The 17,268-nt window shown below is 43.5% G+C and overlaps 1 protein-coding gene across 2 annotated transcripts in view; it reads right to left on the bottom strand.

The window, feature by feature from the left end:
* LOC143935621 (lysosomal alpha-glucosidase-like) overlaps positions 1 to 17,268 on the bottom strand; it is a 205,676-nt gene that overhangs the window by 112,842 nt on the left and 75,566 nt on the right. For both annotated transcript variants that reach the window (XM_077459616.1, XM_077459617.1), the window contains one exon: positions 10,695 to 11,115. In XM_077459616.1, the coding sequence (XP_077315742.1) occupies positions 10,695 to 11,054 (360 nt within the window). In that variant the 5' untranslated portion in view covers positions 11,055 to 11,115. The remainder of the gene's footprint in view (positions 1 to 10,694; positions 11,116 to 17,268) is intronic.

The raw sequence follows: 17,268 nt of genomic DNA on the forward strand, positions 1-17,268 counted from the left end.
CGGGGGAAGGCCGGATATGATGGGAGGAGGCAGGGGAAGACCAGATATGAGGGGAGGAAGTGGGGAAGGCCGGATATGAGTGGAGGAGGCAGGGGAAGATCAGATATGAGGGGAGGAGGCAGGGGAAGACCAGATATGAGGGGAGGAGGTGGGGGAAGACCAGATATGAGGGGAGGAGGCGTGGGAAGACCAGATATGAGGGGAGGAGGTGAGGGAAGACCAGATCTGAGGGGAGGAGGCAGGGGAAGGCCAGACTGAGCTACTGGTGAGCACCAGGGGGACAGAAGGCTGTTTACATTCCTGCTGATTGTTGAGGAAACCAGCATTTGATGGCACTCCTTAACAAACAACAAAAACGCACCTGGGTGCAGTTTTGGTGCATTGTTGTTGCGGTTCCTATTGACTTCAATGAGAGTTGCAGCATGCAGGACCTTTCAAACCGCAGTGCAAATGCAGAGCAGCAATGTGAAAAGTCTCATAGGCTTTAAAGGCAAATAAGTTATGATGTGCTTTTGTTCTGCTAGAAAAGTGCGTTCCAGCATGGCAAAAGTACATCAGTGGGAAAAGGGTTTTAAAAAGATGATTTTAGAGTCTTATGCTGTGTACACACGACCGGAGTTTCCGGCAGACTAGGTCCGACGGTCTTCTCGACAGATTTTCGGCAGAGTTCCGATGGACCTTCTGAACGAATGGACTTGTCCACACATGAATGGACTAAGATCATTTGATCGTTCGTTTTGAACATGATGACTTAAGACGGGATTAAAAAAGGAAGTTTAACCACTTGCTTACTGGGCACTTAAACCCCCCTCAGTCCCAGACCAATTTTCAGCTTTCAGCGCTGATGCATTTTGAGTGACAATTGCGCGGCCATACAACACTGTACCCAAATGAATTTTTTATCATTTTTTTCCCACAAATAGAGCTTTCTTTTGGTGGTATTTAGTTACAGCTCGGAGTTTTATTTTTTGCTAAACAAACAAAAAAAGATGCAAAAAAAAAAAAAAAAAAAATCATGTTTTAATAGTTTGTTATAAAATTTTGCAAACGGGTCATTTTTCTCCTTCATTGAAGTGCGCTGATTAGGCGGCACTGATAGGCTGCATTGGTGGGCACTGATGGGCTGCATTGGTGGGCACTGATGGGCTGCATTGGTGGGCACTGATGGGCTGCATTGGTGGGCACTGATAGGCTGCACTGGTGGGCACTGATAGGCATAGTTAAGGCGGCACTAATAGGCACAGATAAGGCGGCACCGATGGGCACAGATAAGGCGGCACTGATGGGCAAAGATGGGCACAGATAAGATGGCACGGATGGGTGGCACGGATAAGTGGCACGGATGGGTGGCACGGATGGGCACTGATAGGTACCACAGATAGATGGGACTGATGGGCACTGATAGGTGGCACTGATAGGTGGCTCTGATAGGTGGCACTGCTGGGCACTGATGGGCGGCACTGCTGGGCACTGATGGGCGGCACTGCTGGGCACTGATGGGCGGCACTGGGGTGCAGCACCTGAGGCAGATTTTGGGTGGCACTGTGGGTGGCACTGCTGGGTGGCACTGTGGGTGGCACTGTGGGCACTGCTGGGTGGCACTGTGGGCACTGCTGGGTGGCACTGTGGGCACTATGGGCACTGCTGGGTGGCACTGACAGGGGGGCACTTACTTTATTTCAGGATGGCACTGCGGGTGGCAGGTGGGCACTGGCAGGGGGCAGGTGTCCTTTTAAATTGCTGGCCGTGATCGGGACTGATGTCCCGAACACGGCCGCCGGCGATCGGCTTTTTTTTTTTCTCCTCGCGCTGACAGGAATACTAGCCGATTACCGGCTCCGTTTTATCACATGATCAGCTGTCATTGGCTGACAGCTGATCACGTGATAAGGGGTCGGGATCGACCCCTTACACGGATCGGTGATCAGGCGAGTCTCACGGACTCGCCGATCACAGAGCGCGCCGCGCGCGCCCCTCAGGGGGCGCGCAGGCCGCTCGTAACCGGGACTACGTCAATAGACGTAGTCCCGAAAATGTGGGTCCGCGCTATTGCCGTCATTTTGCAATAGCGCGGATCCCAAGTGGTTAATAGCCTGTAGCCAATAGCTTCCCTTGTGTCGTATTTGGTCCGTCGGACCAGCATACAGACGAACAGTTTTCCCGATAGAAATTGAGTCCAATTTGTAACATGTTCTATTTCTATGTCCGTTGATTTTTTTTTAAGAAAAACAATCTGATTAGCCCATATACGATCGGATTGTCCGACGGAGTGATTCCGTCAGACCTAGTCTGCCAGAAAGTCCGGTCGTGTGCATAGAGTGCATTAGAGTTGTATGAAGATCCTTTCATTTGTCCCTTGTACAACACCATCAGCATTTCATCATATCTCTTTCAGTTCATATTAATATTATTATACAGGATTTATATAGTGCAAACAGATTGCACAGCACTAGTTAGCATTTGTTTTTTGTATTTATGGCTTATTTGCAAATAAAGAAAAACCTTATTTGTAAATAAACAAAACATCCCTATTTGTAAATAAAGAAATAAAATACTTGTAAAAAAGGAAAACAACTTTACTTGTAAGTAAATCAAATTCTTTTTTTAAAGATCCAATTTCCTTCATTAACCACTTAATAACCGCCCTATAGCCGAATGACGGCTTTAGGGCGGTTTCTTAACTGTGGGAGGCCGTCATATGACGTCCTCCCAGAATTCCGCTCTCGCGCGCCCCCTGGGGCGCGCACTCGAGAGCATCCGTGACCTGGACCCGGCGCATCACGGATCACGGTAAACGGCCGCTCGTCGCGGCCGTTTACCACGTGATCGCTCCGTCAAATGACGGAGTGATCACTTGTAAACAAACCGGCGTCATGTTATGACGCCGGTTCCTCCCTCCCCCTCTCTGTACCGATCGGAACAGCGGAGGGGGAGGAGATCGGTGTCAGCAGCGATGTGGGCTGCATCTGCAGTGCCCACATCGCTGCTCACCGAAAATTAACCCCTCAATTCCCTGCAAATACTCTGCAATACCCTGCCATTACCCTGCATTACTCTGCATTACCCTGCATTACTCTGCATTACCCTGCATTACCCTGCATTACCCTGCATTACCCTGCAATACTCTGCAATAGTCTGCAATACCCTGCCATTACTCTGCAATACCCTGCCATTACTCTGCATTACTCTGCAATACCCTGCAATACCCTGCAATGCTCTGCAACACTCTGCAATGCTCTGCAACACTCTGCAATGCTCTGCAACACTCTGCAATACCCTGCAACACTCTGCAATGCTCTGCAACACCCACCAATACCCTGCAACACTCTGCAATGCTCTGCAACACCCTCCAATATCCTGCAATGCTCTGCAACGCTCTGCAACACCCGCCAATACCCTGCAACACTCTGCAATGCTCTGCAACACTCTGCAATGCTCTGCAACACCCACCAATACCCTGCAACACTCTGCAATGCTCTGCAACACCCGCCAATACCGTGCAACACTCTGCAATGCTCTGCAACACCCGCCAATACCGTGCAACACTCTGCAATGCTCTGCAACACCCTCCAATATCCTGCAATGCTCTGCAACGTAATACTCTGCAACGCCATACTCTGAGATACCCAGCCATACTCTGATATACCCAGCCATACCCAGCCATAGTCGGTGATACCCTGCAATACCCAGCCATAGACACCCCCCCCCCCCTCCCGCCGCCCTCCGGTGCTTCTGCCGACTCGCCAATACTATCAAATCCAGAATCTTTTTTTTTTTTTTTTTTTTTTCAGGCTTCCCAGCTTAGAGGTGAGATGCGGGGTCTTATTGACCCCACATCTCACTGTAAAGAGGACCTGTCATGCCATATTCCTATTACAAGGGATGTTTACATTCCTTGTAATAGGAATAAAAGTGATCAAAAAATTTATGTTTGGGGAAAAAAATGTCAAACTAAAATAAATAAAGTAAAATGAACAATAAATTGTTTTTTTTTTTTTTTAAAGCGCCCCTGTCCCCATGTGCTCGCATGCAGAAGCGAACGCATACGTAAGTCCTGCCCACATATGAAAACGGTGTTCAAACCACACATGTGAGGTATCGCTGCGTACGTTGGAGCGAGAGCAATAATTCTAGCCCTAGACCTCCTCTGTAACTCAAAACATATAACCAGTAAAAAAAAAATTAAATCGTTGCCTATGGGGATTTTTAAGTAGCGACGTTTGGCGCCATTCCACGAGCCTGTGCAATTTTGAAGAGTGACATGTTAGGTATCGATTTACTCGGTGTAACTTCATCTTTCACATTATGCAAAAATTGGGCTAACTTTACTGTGTTTTTTTTTTTTTTTTTTTTAAGCACAAAACTGTTTTTTTTTCCAAAAAAAAGCATTCGAAAAATTGCTGCGCAAATACCGTGCGAGATAAAAAGTTGCAACGACCACCATTGTATTCTCCAGGGTGTTTGCTAAAAAAACATATATAATGTTTTGGGATTCAATGTAATTTTCTAGCAAATAAATGATGATTTTTACATGTAGGAGAGAAATGTCAGAATTGTCCTGGGTGCTCCAGAACGCCTGATGGCGCTCCCTGCATGTTGGGCCTCTGTATGTGGCCGCACTGTGTAAAAGTCTCACACATGTGGTATCACCGTACACGGGAGTAATAGCAGAATGTGTTTTGGGGTGTAATTTGTGGTATGCATATGCTGTGTGAGAAATAAACTGATAATATGACAATTTTGTGAAAAAAAAAAAAAGTAAAAAAAATCTTGATTTTGCAAAGAATTGTGGGAAAAAATGACAACTTGAAAAAACTCATCATGCCTCTTACTAAATACCTTGGAATGTCTTCTTTCCAAAAAGGGGTCATTTGGGGGGTATTTGTACTTTTCTGGCATGTTAGGGTCTCAAGAATTGAAATAGGCCGTCAGTACTTCAGGTGTGATCAATTTTCAGATATTGGCACCATAGCTTGTGGACTCTATAACTTTCACAAAGACCAAATAATATCCACCAATTTGTACTTATTTTTACCAAAGATATGTAGTGGTATAAATTTTGGCCAAAATTTATGAAGAAAAAATTACTAATCTGCTAAATTTTATAACAGAAATGAAGAAAAATTCATTTTTTTACAGAATTTTCTGTATTTTTTCTTTTATAGCACAAAAAATAAAAAACCCAGCGGTGATTAAATACCACCAAAAGAAAGCTCCATTTGTGTGAAAAAAAGGACAAAAATTTCATATAGGTCCAGTGTTGCATGACTGAGTAATTGTCATTCAAAATGTGAGAGCACCGAAAGCTGAAAATTGGTCTGGTTATTAAGGGTGTTTAAGTGCCCAGTGGTCAAGTGGTTAAACTCAGGGCACCCCATGCAAAGCACAGTTTATACATCTAAACTTCAAGACAGACTGCACAAAAATCCTGAGCTGTCATTAACCACTTCAGCTCCGGACCAATAAACACCTTAAGGACCAGAGGTCTTTTTGCAATTTCGCACTGCGCTGCTTTAACTGGTAATTGCGCGGTCATGCAATATTGCACCCAAACGAAATTTGCGTCCTTTTCTTCCCACAAATAGAGCTTTCTTTTGATGGTATTTGATTGCCTCTGCGATTTTTTTTTTTTGCGATATAAATGGAAAAAGAGCGAAAATTTTGAAAAAAAAAAGATATTTTCTTCTTTTTGTTATAAGAAAAATCGAATAAACTAAATTTTAGTCATACATTGAGGGCAAAATTTATTCAGCCACATGTCTTTAGTAAAAAAAATGTCAATAAGCGTATATTTTTTGGTTTGCGCAAAAGTTATAGCGTCTACAAACTAGAGTACATTTTCTGGAATTTACACAGCTTTTAATTTATGACTGCCGATCTCATTTCTTGAGGTGCTAAAATGGCAGGGCAGTACAAATCCCCCCAAATGACCCCATTTTGGAAAGTAGACACCCCAAGGAAATTGCTGATGGGTATGTTGAGCCCATTGAATATTTATTTTTTTTGTCCTAAGGGATTGAATAATGACAAAAAAAAAAAAAAAAAAAAATTTTTTACAAAAAGTTGTCACTAAATTATATATTGCTCACACATGCCATGGTTATATGTGGAATTGCACCCCAAAATATATTCCGCTACTTCTCCCGAGTATGGGGATACCACATGTGTGGGACTTTTTGGGAGTCTAGTCGCGCACGGCACCCCGAAAACCAATCACCACCTTCAGGATTTCTAAGGGTGCAAATTTTTGATTTAACTCCTCACTACCTATCACAGTTTCGAAGGCCATAAAATGCCAAAATAGCACAAAACCCCCCAAAATGACCCCATTTTGGAAAGTAGACACCCCAAGCTATTTACTGAGAGGCATGTTGAGTCCATGGAATATTTTATATTTTGCCACAAGTTGCGGGAATATTACAAACTTTTTTTTTTTTTGCACCAAGTTGTCACTAAATGATATATTGCTCACACATGCTATGGGCATATGTGAAATGACACCCCAAAATACATTCTGCTGCTTCTCCTGAGTACGGGGATACCACATGTGTGGGACTTTTTGGGAGTCTAGTCGCGCACGGCACCCCGAAAACCAATCACCACCTTCAGGATTTCTAAGGGTGCAAATTTTTGATTTAACTCCTCACTACCTATCACAGTTTCGAAGGCCATAAAATGCCAAAATAGCACAAAACCCCCCCAAATGACCCCATTTTGGAAAGTAGACACCCCAAGCTATTTACTGAGAGGCATGTTGAGTTCATGGAATATTTTATATTTTGCCAAAAGTTGCGGGAATATTACAAACTTTTTTTTTTTTGCACAAAGTTGTCACTAAATGATATATTGCTCACACATGCTATGGGCAGAAGTCAAATTACACCCCAAAATAAATTCTGCTGCTTCTCCCGAGTACGGGAATACCACATGTGGGGGACTTTTTGGGAGCCTAGCCACGTACGGGACCCCGAAAACCAAGCACTGCCTTCCGGATTTGAATATAAAATGCTACCAAAAAACCTGTTAGCGATGGCAGGGATCAGGCCTGACTCTGCGATCGCTGCAGTTATGTGTTTAGTGTTTTGTAAGTGACAGTGATCGATTGATACTGCACTTGGGTGGGCTGGGCAGAGGGGCAAAACGCAGGTGCCAGCAGGTATCTGGGCTGATCCCGCTAACAATGCGTTTTTTTGGAACCCTAAACTGCTGGGGACGCTAGTATAGATCTGATCAGATCAGATATTGATCTTTTCAGATTCTATACCACTACGGGAGGTGTATGCTTTACGTGTGGGTGTTAGCGGTACTGGCACTAACCTAGCGCTGCCTGGGGCGACGCAGACCCTGACCCTAAAACCTAATTGATATCACCCGCCGGGTGATCAGGGGGTTAAACCTTTATTGGGTAATAAATGGTGGGTGCCCTGATGCTATAAAAAACAAACTAACCAGAGTCACCCGTAACACTTATACGGTGATCAGTGGTGAAAGGGTTAACTAGGGGCAATCAGGGGGTTCAAATTTTTATTAGGTAGTATATGGGGGTCCCTGGCGCTATATAAAAACCTGACGGGGAACCTAAATAACTAACTGGCTAACCAGCGTCACCAGTGACACTTATACTGTGATCGCTGGTGAAAGGGGGTGAAAGGGTTAACTAGCAGCAATCAGGGGGTTAAAACCATTATTGGGTAGTATATCGGGGTACCTAGCGCTATAAAAACCTGGCGGTGAACCTAAAAAAATAACTAGCTACCTAGCGACACTAGCGACACTGATGCAGCGTTCAGAAAAATGATCGCTTAGTGACACTGGCAAAAGGGGGTGAAAGGGTTAACTAGCGGAAATCAGGGGGTTAAAACCATTATTGGGTAGTATATCGGGGTACCTAGCGCTATAAAAACCTGGCGGTGAACCTAAAAAAATAACTAGCTACCTAGCGACTGTAGCGACACTAATGCAGCGATCAGAAAAACGATCGCTTAGTGACACTGGCAAAAGGGGGTGAAAGGGTTAACTAGCGGCAATCAGGGGGTTAAAACCATTATTGGGTAGTATATCGGGGTACCTAGCGATATAAAAACCTGGCGGTGAACCTAAAAAAATAACTAGCTACCTAGCGACACATGCAGCGATCAGAAAAATGATCGCTTAGTGACACTGGCAAAAGGGGGTGAAAGGGTTAACTAGCGGCAATCAGAGGGTTAAAACCATTATTGGGTAGTATATCGGGGTACCTAGCGCTATAAAAACCTGGCGGTGAACCTAAAAAAATAACTAGCTAACTAGCGACTGTAGCGACACTAATGCAGCGATCAGAAAAACGATCGCTTAGTGACACTGGCAAAAGGGGGTGAAAGGGTTAACTAGCGGCAATCAGGGGGTTAAAACCATTATTGGGTAGTATATCGGGGTACCTAGCGATATAAAAACCTGGCGGTGAACCTAAAAAAATAACTAGCTACCTAGCGACACATGCAGCGATCAGAAAAATGATCGCTTAGTGACACTGGCAAAAGGGGGTGAAAGGGTTAACTCTAGGGGCAATCAGGGGGTTAAATCTGTATTGGGGGGTGATAGGGGGCTACCCTGGACCTAACACTAACTGTCCTGACAGTTTTTACTGTCACAACTGACACTGAATGCATTGATCAGTAAAGAAATGATCAATGCAATCAGTGACACTGTGACTGGGGGGGGAGGGGGGGCGGGGGGGGATCGGGGGGCGATCGGGGGGGGGATCGGGGGGGGGGTTTGTGTGCCTGTGTGTACCTACATGTCAGTGTAGTGTTGGTGCACACTTACTATTAGTCTTCTCCTCGTAGTCCGGTCAAAAAGACCGCCCCGAGGAGAATGACATCACTTCCTCCTTCCTGTGTAAACAATACACAGGGGAGGAAGCTTCTCATTGGCCAGGAGCGATCCAGAGGGGGTGGCCGAAAACCAACGGCCATCCCCTCATCACGGAGCGCTCCTGGACCGAACCGGACCGCCGTAAACAGCGGGAGGGGGTCCGATCGGACCCCCCACCCGCTGGAAGGCAATCACGTAAATCTACGTGATTGCGCCTGCCTGTGCCATTGTGTTGACGTACAATGGCAATACGGCGGTCCTGAAGTGGTTAATATCCTTTCTTCATTAGTAAGTGTGTCACTGAGCCAGAACATGCATTTGCAAGTCAGGTGTAGTAGCACCAAGTTTACAGATCAGGGATGTCCAGTTCAGGGACTCACCAAATAGTGAAGAAAGGATAAGGATGACGGACTGGAAGTGTACTGCTCCAAAAAGATAAGTCAATCACGGCACCCGTCAACCACGGTGCCCATATTTTCCTCTTGACAGGGTACATTTGGGCCACACACTTATGGGCACCTAGAGGTGGATAGTTAGTTGTGTTTCTGTGCAATGGCTGCCTACAAACTGGCTGATTAGCTAAGGTCTGTCTGTGTGCGGCCAAAACTCAGAAACGCTGATCATGGATGCACTCTGACTGCATCCAGGGTCAGTCAGAGGCTCATTCTCATGGAACTGCTATTGATTCATCTTGTCCCAGCCTCTGCTATTCGGCCATCTGAATGTATCCTTAGGAACAAGTGAGAAATAGCAGCTACCATATTTACATTTTCACAGGTTCCATTTAAGCCTCTAAACAGTACTCAAAATTATCTGTGATAAGTATAACCTAAAAAAAAAAAGTTATAACTGTAACCTAATTTTTGTCTATACAACAGGTTATAGCGGTAGACAGTGAGGTGGCTGGTCAGGAATTGCATTGTGTATTTTTCATGGGTCTCTGATCCAATGACTATCTAATGCCGCATACACACGGTCAGCATTCTCGTCGGAAGAAGCTCTGATGGTTTTCCCGACGGAATTCCGCTCAAGCTGTCTTGCCTACACACGGTCACACCAAATTCCGATCGTTTATAACACGGTGACGTACAACACGTACGATGGGACTAGAAAAAGGAAGTTCAATAGCCAGTAGCCAATAGCTTCTGTCTCGTAATTGAATCTGAGCATGCGTGATTTTTTGGCCTGTCCGAATTGCATACACACGATCGGAATTACTGATAGAAAGTTTCTCCGTCTGGAAAATTGAGAACATGCTATCAATTTTTGGCTGGCGGGAATTCGGACAGCTAAATTTCAATGGGGCATACACACGGCCGCATTTTCCGATGAAAAGCTCTCATCGGTCTTTTTCTGGCCGGAATTCTGATTGTGTGTATGAGGCATAAGAAGGAGGTGGATCCCTTGGAGCACCATATTGGGTGAGCTAAACTTGTGATTAGAGTTAAAAATAGCTTGTCTAGGAACAAAAAAGCATTTAAACGATAATGGATATACTACTGTATAAAAGCTCTACCATTGTCACCTTACTTATTAGATTCATGCACTGTATGCACAGAATATTATATAAGGCCTAGTTCACACCTATGCATTTTTTTTGTGCTTTTTCAGTTTTGCAGAAACACACTACAGTCCATTTAACATGGTTTCCTATGGATGTAGTTCACATCTGTGCATTTTATGTAAAGGGCCAGGGATTAATTTTCTGGTTTTTGGTTCCATAGACTTCTATGGATCAAAAACACGTATTGAAAAACGCAAAATGCACCTGGAATATGCAAACTGAAACCTGCATAGGTGTGAACCGTGCTTTAGTAAGCAAAGGCATTTTCTGTACTTACAATAATTCGCAATCTGTGCTGTGTCTCAAATAAAACGTCCATGTGCAGCTTCATCACATCATTAGGCATGAATGTATGCTTGGTGCGGACGAGGGTGCCAGTGTATCCAAATTTTGTTTCTGTGAAGTCAGTCATCTTGTAGTTTGGATAGTCCGGTTGGAAAAAGCATGCAGGTGGACCAGCACCCAAACTATTATCTACTGGAATATAACAGCACCCACGAGCTTCACATTCTTCCTTGTTTAGGACCTTTTCTGGTGCACAATCAAAGCGATTGCTGAGAGCTGCAGAACACTTTGAAGCATTCTCTCCACTACATACTGTCCAAATCATTAAGAATATACAAAGTGTCCTTGCCATCTTCTCTGTAAGCAAGTGTTCTGCTCCACTAGTCTAAACACTAAGCCACATTCAATTGTCACTGCAAGAAAAAGATGGGTACAGGTCAGTATATGTGGAAAACCTGCATGCAAATAGCTGTAGCATATCATTAACAAGAACAGGTCATGGTTTATGCAACAATCTGAATATTCACCTGGTTATAATTGCATAATTCATCATGCTGGGAGTGAATAACAGATTCAAACAAAACAGTCCTACATTTTGAATTGAGATGTATACAAATGTATACAAACTTCCAGTATCTACCATCTTGTTGCAGATCATCAAATATGCATGTTTTTCCTAATGCACATATAAGTTGCCAACTGGCTTTTTAACTTTTATTTAATACTGCACTTAGTTGCAGCCTCCTTGTATTCCTTTGTAAACAGAGCCTGGTTATTTGGCATTACTATGCGCTCATGAGATGGTAGACAATGTGTGACTTCAGGCAGTTGAGAAGACAGCATTTATCCCACTTGAGATTACCTCTTTCCCCTCTACTGCTCAAGCTGAAGTGTTGGATTAAGAAAGTCTATAATAATTAATAACTAGATATTAGGATAGTTGTATAAGCTCATTTGAAGCATGTTCTCCACCAAGGAAATCACACAGTTCAGTTGCTCCAATCAATACCTATCAAGTTAATGGCACAAGTCATTACACTAAACAATACAAAAATTCCCTGGCAATCAGTCCAGTTATTTAGCTCTGAAAAAAACTTTTTAAACCACTTTTAATATTTAGATTAAAAAATACAGGAGTTTATTATATATTGTACATTGCAAAATATATGCGAAGCGACATTTTGCACCCCAAATCACCTCTGCAAAATGTGGTTCATAACTTATATGAGCACCCAACTGGTTTTGGTTTTACAGTATTCAGTATATAGTGACAAAAGTTACTGGTACTGAAACCAAACAGAAGTACAGTATGGTGCCTGACTTAGCCCATAATGATGTTCTAGGGCACTGGTTCTCAACCCTTCTAGTGCCATAGCCCCTTGATAAAATTTACCAAGTTGTGGGGACCCCTAACAGTAAAATTATTTTTGTGGCATGGGTTGTCAGCACCCAAGGCAAGGCGCCCCTAGCCCACAGACATTTAGTTCTCCCTAAATCCCTTCCACTCGTACGGTATTAAAACCCTTTATGGTACATTTTAGGATGTATAACTCTTTCTCTTTTTCTTTCCCTTTTATCTCTCTCAATCCTAATTTCTTGTTTTTTCTTACCATCCCTCTCTCTAGCTATCTTTCTTGTTCTTTCTCTTATTCTTTCTCTCCCTTTTTCTTTGTTCTTCCCCCTATTTTCCTCGCCCTTCCATGTATTCTCTATTTTTAATCCTTCTCTTACTCCTTGGTGAGGGGAACGGGATGAGTGCCGGGGAGTTCTGATTAGCCGACTTAGGTGCTCTTGATCAGGGTCATCTGCTGATCTGAGAACTTTAGTGGGGACTTTTAAGATACTTTCACTGTGTCTCCGACTTTGTGGTGTCTTGTAGCAGTGACACCTATGCTGAAATCAGGAGATAGGGTCTCCCCAGCCCCTCTCACTTCACATTCCTCACCAGTCAGCTGACCTCTAGTCTCTGCCATCCCAGTCATGCCGTGAACTGAATGGGTGGCTGCGAAGAGGCTGAGTGGGCAGCGGCGGGCTCCAGGTACAGACCAGCTAGGCAGCTAAAGGCTCCAGGGACAGCCCTGCTGGGCAGCTGCAAAAATAGGCGAGGGAGAGCAGTGCGTGCTTCAGGAACAGCCCAGGATTCGGTGACCCCTGGCAAATCATCAATCAACCCCCGAGAGGGTCTCAACCCCTAGTTTGAGAACTACTGTTCTAGGGGGATAACTGGGGGCCAAAAAAACTAAGGCTTGAATTACTGATTCTAAATTTTTTTAAAGATTTTGTAGGACATTGGTTTGCAAAAATTTTTGGCATCAAACTCATCAAAGATCTTAGTACTACAATTAAAGCCCCAAATGGCGCCATTAGCAACTACACGTGGGAAACCGTGGGAATCTAATTCTTGGGAAGTTCCGCTGGGCTCTCCCATGTGTAATCACTAACTGCCCCATTTGCAAGTGCGAAACAAATCTTCAGATGAAGGTGATTCTATTGGATAGAATATAAGTACTCCCAGGATTATCTATCCTTATTTGCATCCATTCTGCCCTGAGATGAACCTGGGGATCTAAACTCCCACAAACATAACATTGGGGAAGCAGGAAACTACCCTTGTTTCCTTTCCCCCCTACCCCTTCCTATAATTCCCTTCCCCTAATCCTTTATTCTTTCTCTTCTCTCTTCCAACCTCTTCAGGAAATATATTGTAGCTCTACCCCTGTAAGAGCAGCTGGATTTTTGGTTCTCCCTCATAAGGATGAGCCTAAACTTCGTGTGAGCTTTAGAACCCTATTAAAGTCTATGGGACTCGAACATTCAAAATCGAATTACCATTACCATTTCAAACGGGTGGGGGGGGGATCTGGGGGTCTTCTTGTTAAAGGGGGCTTCCAGATTCTGATAAGCCCCCCGCCCGTAGACCCCCACAACCAGCGGCCAGGGTTGTAGGGATGAGGCCCTTGTCCTCATCAACATTGGGACAAGGTGCTTTGAGGGGTCTGTGACCCCCAAAGCATCCTCCCAATGTTAAGGGCATGTGGCCTGGTATGGTACAGGGGGGGCGCTCTCTCGTCCCCCCTCTTTTCCTGTGGCCTGCCAGGTTGCGTGTTCGGATAAAGGGTCTGGTATGGATTTTTGGTGGGAACCCCACGTCATTTATTTTTATTTGATGCAGGGTTTCCTTTAATATCCATACCAGACCTGAAGGGCCTGGTAATTGAATTTGGGAGAACCCCACGCTTTTTTTTCTTATCAATGACTTTCAATGACTGTTCTCTGTATTACGGGAGCCGACAATTCAATATAGCCGCGAGTGATTTCAAATTACTTTTTTTCCTGCAGAAATTACACTTTGTGCAGGGACAGTTCCAAGCACGGGAAACATGCGCCCCTTTACAGGCATACTATAGACTCCCCCCAGGTACGAAATTTAAAAGAATATTACACTTTTATTGTTTCACTTTAAGCATTATTCAAATCACTGCTCCCGAAAAAACAACAGTTTTTAAAACTTTTTTTTGCATTGATACATGTCCCCTGGGGCAGGACCCAGGTCCCCAAACACTTTTTAGGACAGTAACTTGCATATTAGCCTTTAAAATTAGCACTTTAGATTTCTCCCATAGACTTGTACAGGGTTTTCCGCGGCTTTTCAAATTTGCCGCAAACACCCCAAATTGTTCACTGTTCGCCAAACAGGCAATGTTCGACTCGAACTCGAAGCTCATCCCTACTCCCTCACATGCACAGCCAGGCAACAGAAATTTCCTGCATTCATATAATTAAAAACCAGTCCAGGTGCTTTGTTTTTGTTTGTTTGTTTTTTTTTTTTATTAGGAGATAGACTTGGATAGGGATGGAAAAATATGGGATGCCCAGAATTTTAACTGAATGCAACTTGAGGACTTAAAACTGTCTCTGCTACCAAAAATCACATGGCTGTCCTCCTGTAGGATATATAGATCAGTTTGACTGAATGAATGAATGAAATACTTGTATAGCGCACAATGCGAACTGAATCGCCTCTAGGCGCTGTAAAGAAAAGAGTTCAACAACCCTGAATGAGGGTGCTTTCCTTCTGTAGAAACTGTCAAGGCACCAGCCTTCTGCTTGGATTCTCCAAGCAAGAGGTTTAGGGTAGTTATGCTGGCCCTGGATGGCTCTAAGCTGGACCTCTGTAGATAGCTAGGGGCATTGTCCTCTATAGGCTCTGGGATGTAGTATTTGAAGCTACTCACTCAGTCCCTTTGAGATGCAGCACCCTCCTAGGTAGGTGCTAGGATTGGATGTTAGTATTACTTGTAGTTTTGTACATTTCATTGCCAATCTGTAGTCAGTGTGGTTGCGTTTAACCACTTCAGCCCCGGAAGATTTGCCTTTTAATGACCAGGCCATTTTGTGCGATTCGACACTGTGTCGCTTTAACTGCCAATTGCGTGGGAGTGCAACTTTTTACAAAAACAAAATTGATGTCCTTTTTTCCACACAAATAAAGATTTATTTTGGTGGTAATTGTTTACCTCTGCAATTTTAATTTTTTGCGCTATTAACAAAAAAAGAGCGACAAATTTGAAAAAAAATAATATATTTTTTTGTTTTTTTCTATAATAAATATCCCTAAAAACATTTTTAAAAGACAAATTTCTTCCTCAGTTTAGACCAATATATATACTTCTACATATTTTTGGTAACAAAAATCACAATAAGGGTATATTGATTGGTTTGCGCAAAAGTTACAGCATCTACAAAATAGGGGCTGTATTTATGGCATTTTTATTATGATTTCTTTTTTTTTACTAGTAATGGCAGTGATCTGCAATTTTTATCGGGACTGCGACATTATGGGGGACAGATTGGACACTTTTGACACTTTTTTGGGACCATAGTGCTATAAAAATGCACTGATTACTGTATAAATGACACTGGCAGGAAAGGGGTTAACAGTAGGGGGCAATCAAGGGGTTAACCGTGTGTCCTAGGGAGTGATTCTAACTGTGGGGGCAGGGGATTGCCTGCGAGGAGACTGATCGTTGTTCATACTTAGTATGAACAGTAGATTAGCCTCCTCTCCCCTGACAGCACAGAGATCTGTCTATTTACATTAACAGATCTCCGTTCTGTCTCTGTGCGGAGTAAACGTGGGTGCCCAGAGCTGATGTGCCATCAGCGCGTGTGCACGCCCCCTAGTGGTCTGAAAGCGAGCTGATGTATAGCTACAATGATTCGCCCAGGGGAGCCAACCTGCTGCGGTATAACTGTGGCGGCTGGTCGGGAAGTGGTTAAAAAGCATTTTCTGCTCACTCTATCCAGTGAAGCTGTAATATATGCTAGTGTAATGGAAATTTGTAGGTTCTGTATATAATTGTTTTCTATTTTATATGTATTGCACACTGCCCTCACTGTGCACACAGCACTAACAATGTTTTCAGTACATGTTTTGCATTCTTTCAAGTCCTGATTAGAATTAGCCTGCCTATGTAACGCCCCTTGTTACCATAAACGTACAATTGTAATATTAATGTGATACCTACGTAATCATGTGTATAAAAGCCTTCAAATGCGTCATAATAAAGGAGAACGGTTATTTGGAAAGATGCTGAGTGTATCTTTTGAGTCTGTTCCCTACTGCAGTAGTTATTATTAATTTGGAACCACTAATCAATATGAGGATAGGAGTTGCCTATCATCAAAATATCCATTTCAGGTGGCGAGCCAGCCAGGTGGGGTTATCAGGTGACCCTGAGTATCCGAAACAAGGAGCTTGAGACGATCTGGGAATTTCTGATAATCAGCAGGCTGAGGTAAGCCTTTTGCTTACATTTGAGTTATCAGACTTCCTTGTTCGGTAAGGCATTTTCGGGACAAAGGGTACCTATTTTACTCCCCTTAATCGAACTGTATTGATTAGTGGTTATATGTTATGTTGTCACTGTCTACTGTCCATCAGAGTGTTATAGAGAAAGGGAAGAATAGTGCTGTTCACAGAGTATAATGTAGTACATCTGCTAGATAAAGTAGTTTAGAGGCAAGAGGGTATAGGCACACGTAGAGAAGACTGGCCAGTCATTATGGGCATTAAATTAAGTAAGGGAATGACGGGTAAGAGACCCTCAAAAATGCCCAGCGCAAGAGGAGCGCTATATATGAACCGAAGATGTGGTTCCGCCTATACTGAGCCCCTAGATTAATGGTTAAAGTGGACAGGGATCAACAAAGGGTAACTGGGTTACCACAAAAGTCCACAGGGACAAAGAATCATGCAGAGTATACAGCTAAATAAATGGCTATTTATGTGAGCAGGATGGATCAAGAGTGACATTAACACGAGACAGAAAGGGACTTTTTTATGTAAAGTTGTGGGATGAATTTGGGTTCAGACATTACAACTAGTAAAGTCAAGAAACAGTAATGAGAGTTAAAACAGAATTATTTATATGTTGTCAGAGAGGGAAGATGGGATGAGCACTATGGCTGCCCGTCTGATCATAGAAGGTACAGTATGTGAGGTATGGTATTACAATACATTGGATGCAAAGGATATCAGAATAAAATAAAGAAAGCAGAAATTT

This window comes from Lithobates pipiens, unplaced genomic scaffold, assembly GCF_037356315.1.
Source record: "Lithobates pipiens isolate NorthernLeopardFrog02 unplaced genomic scaffold, aLitPip1_a1.2 Scaffold_28, whole genome shotgun sequence".
NCBI classification, from domain to species: domain Eukaryota; kingdom Metazoa; phylum Chordata; class Amphibia; order Anura; family Ranidae; genus Lithobates; species Lithobates pipiens.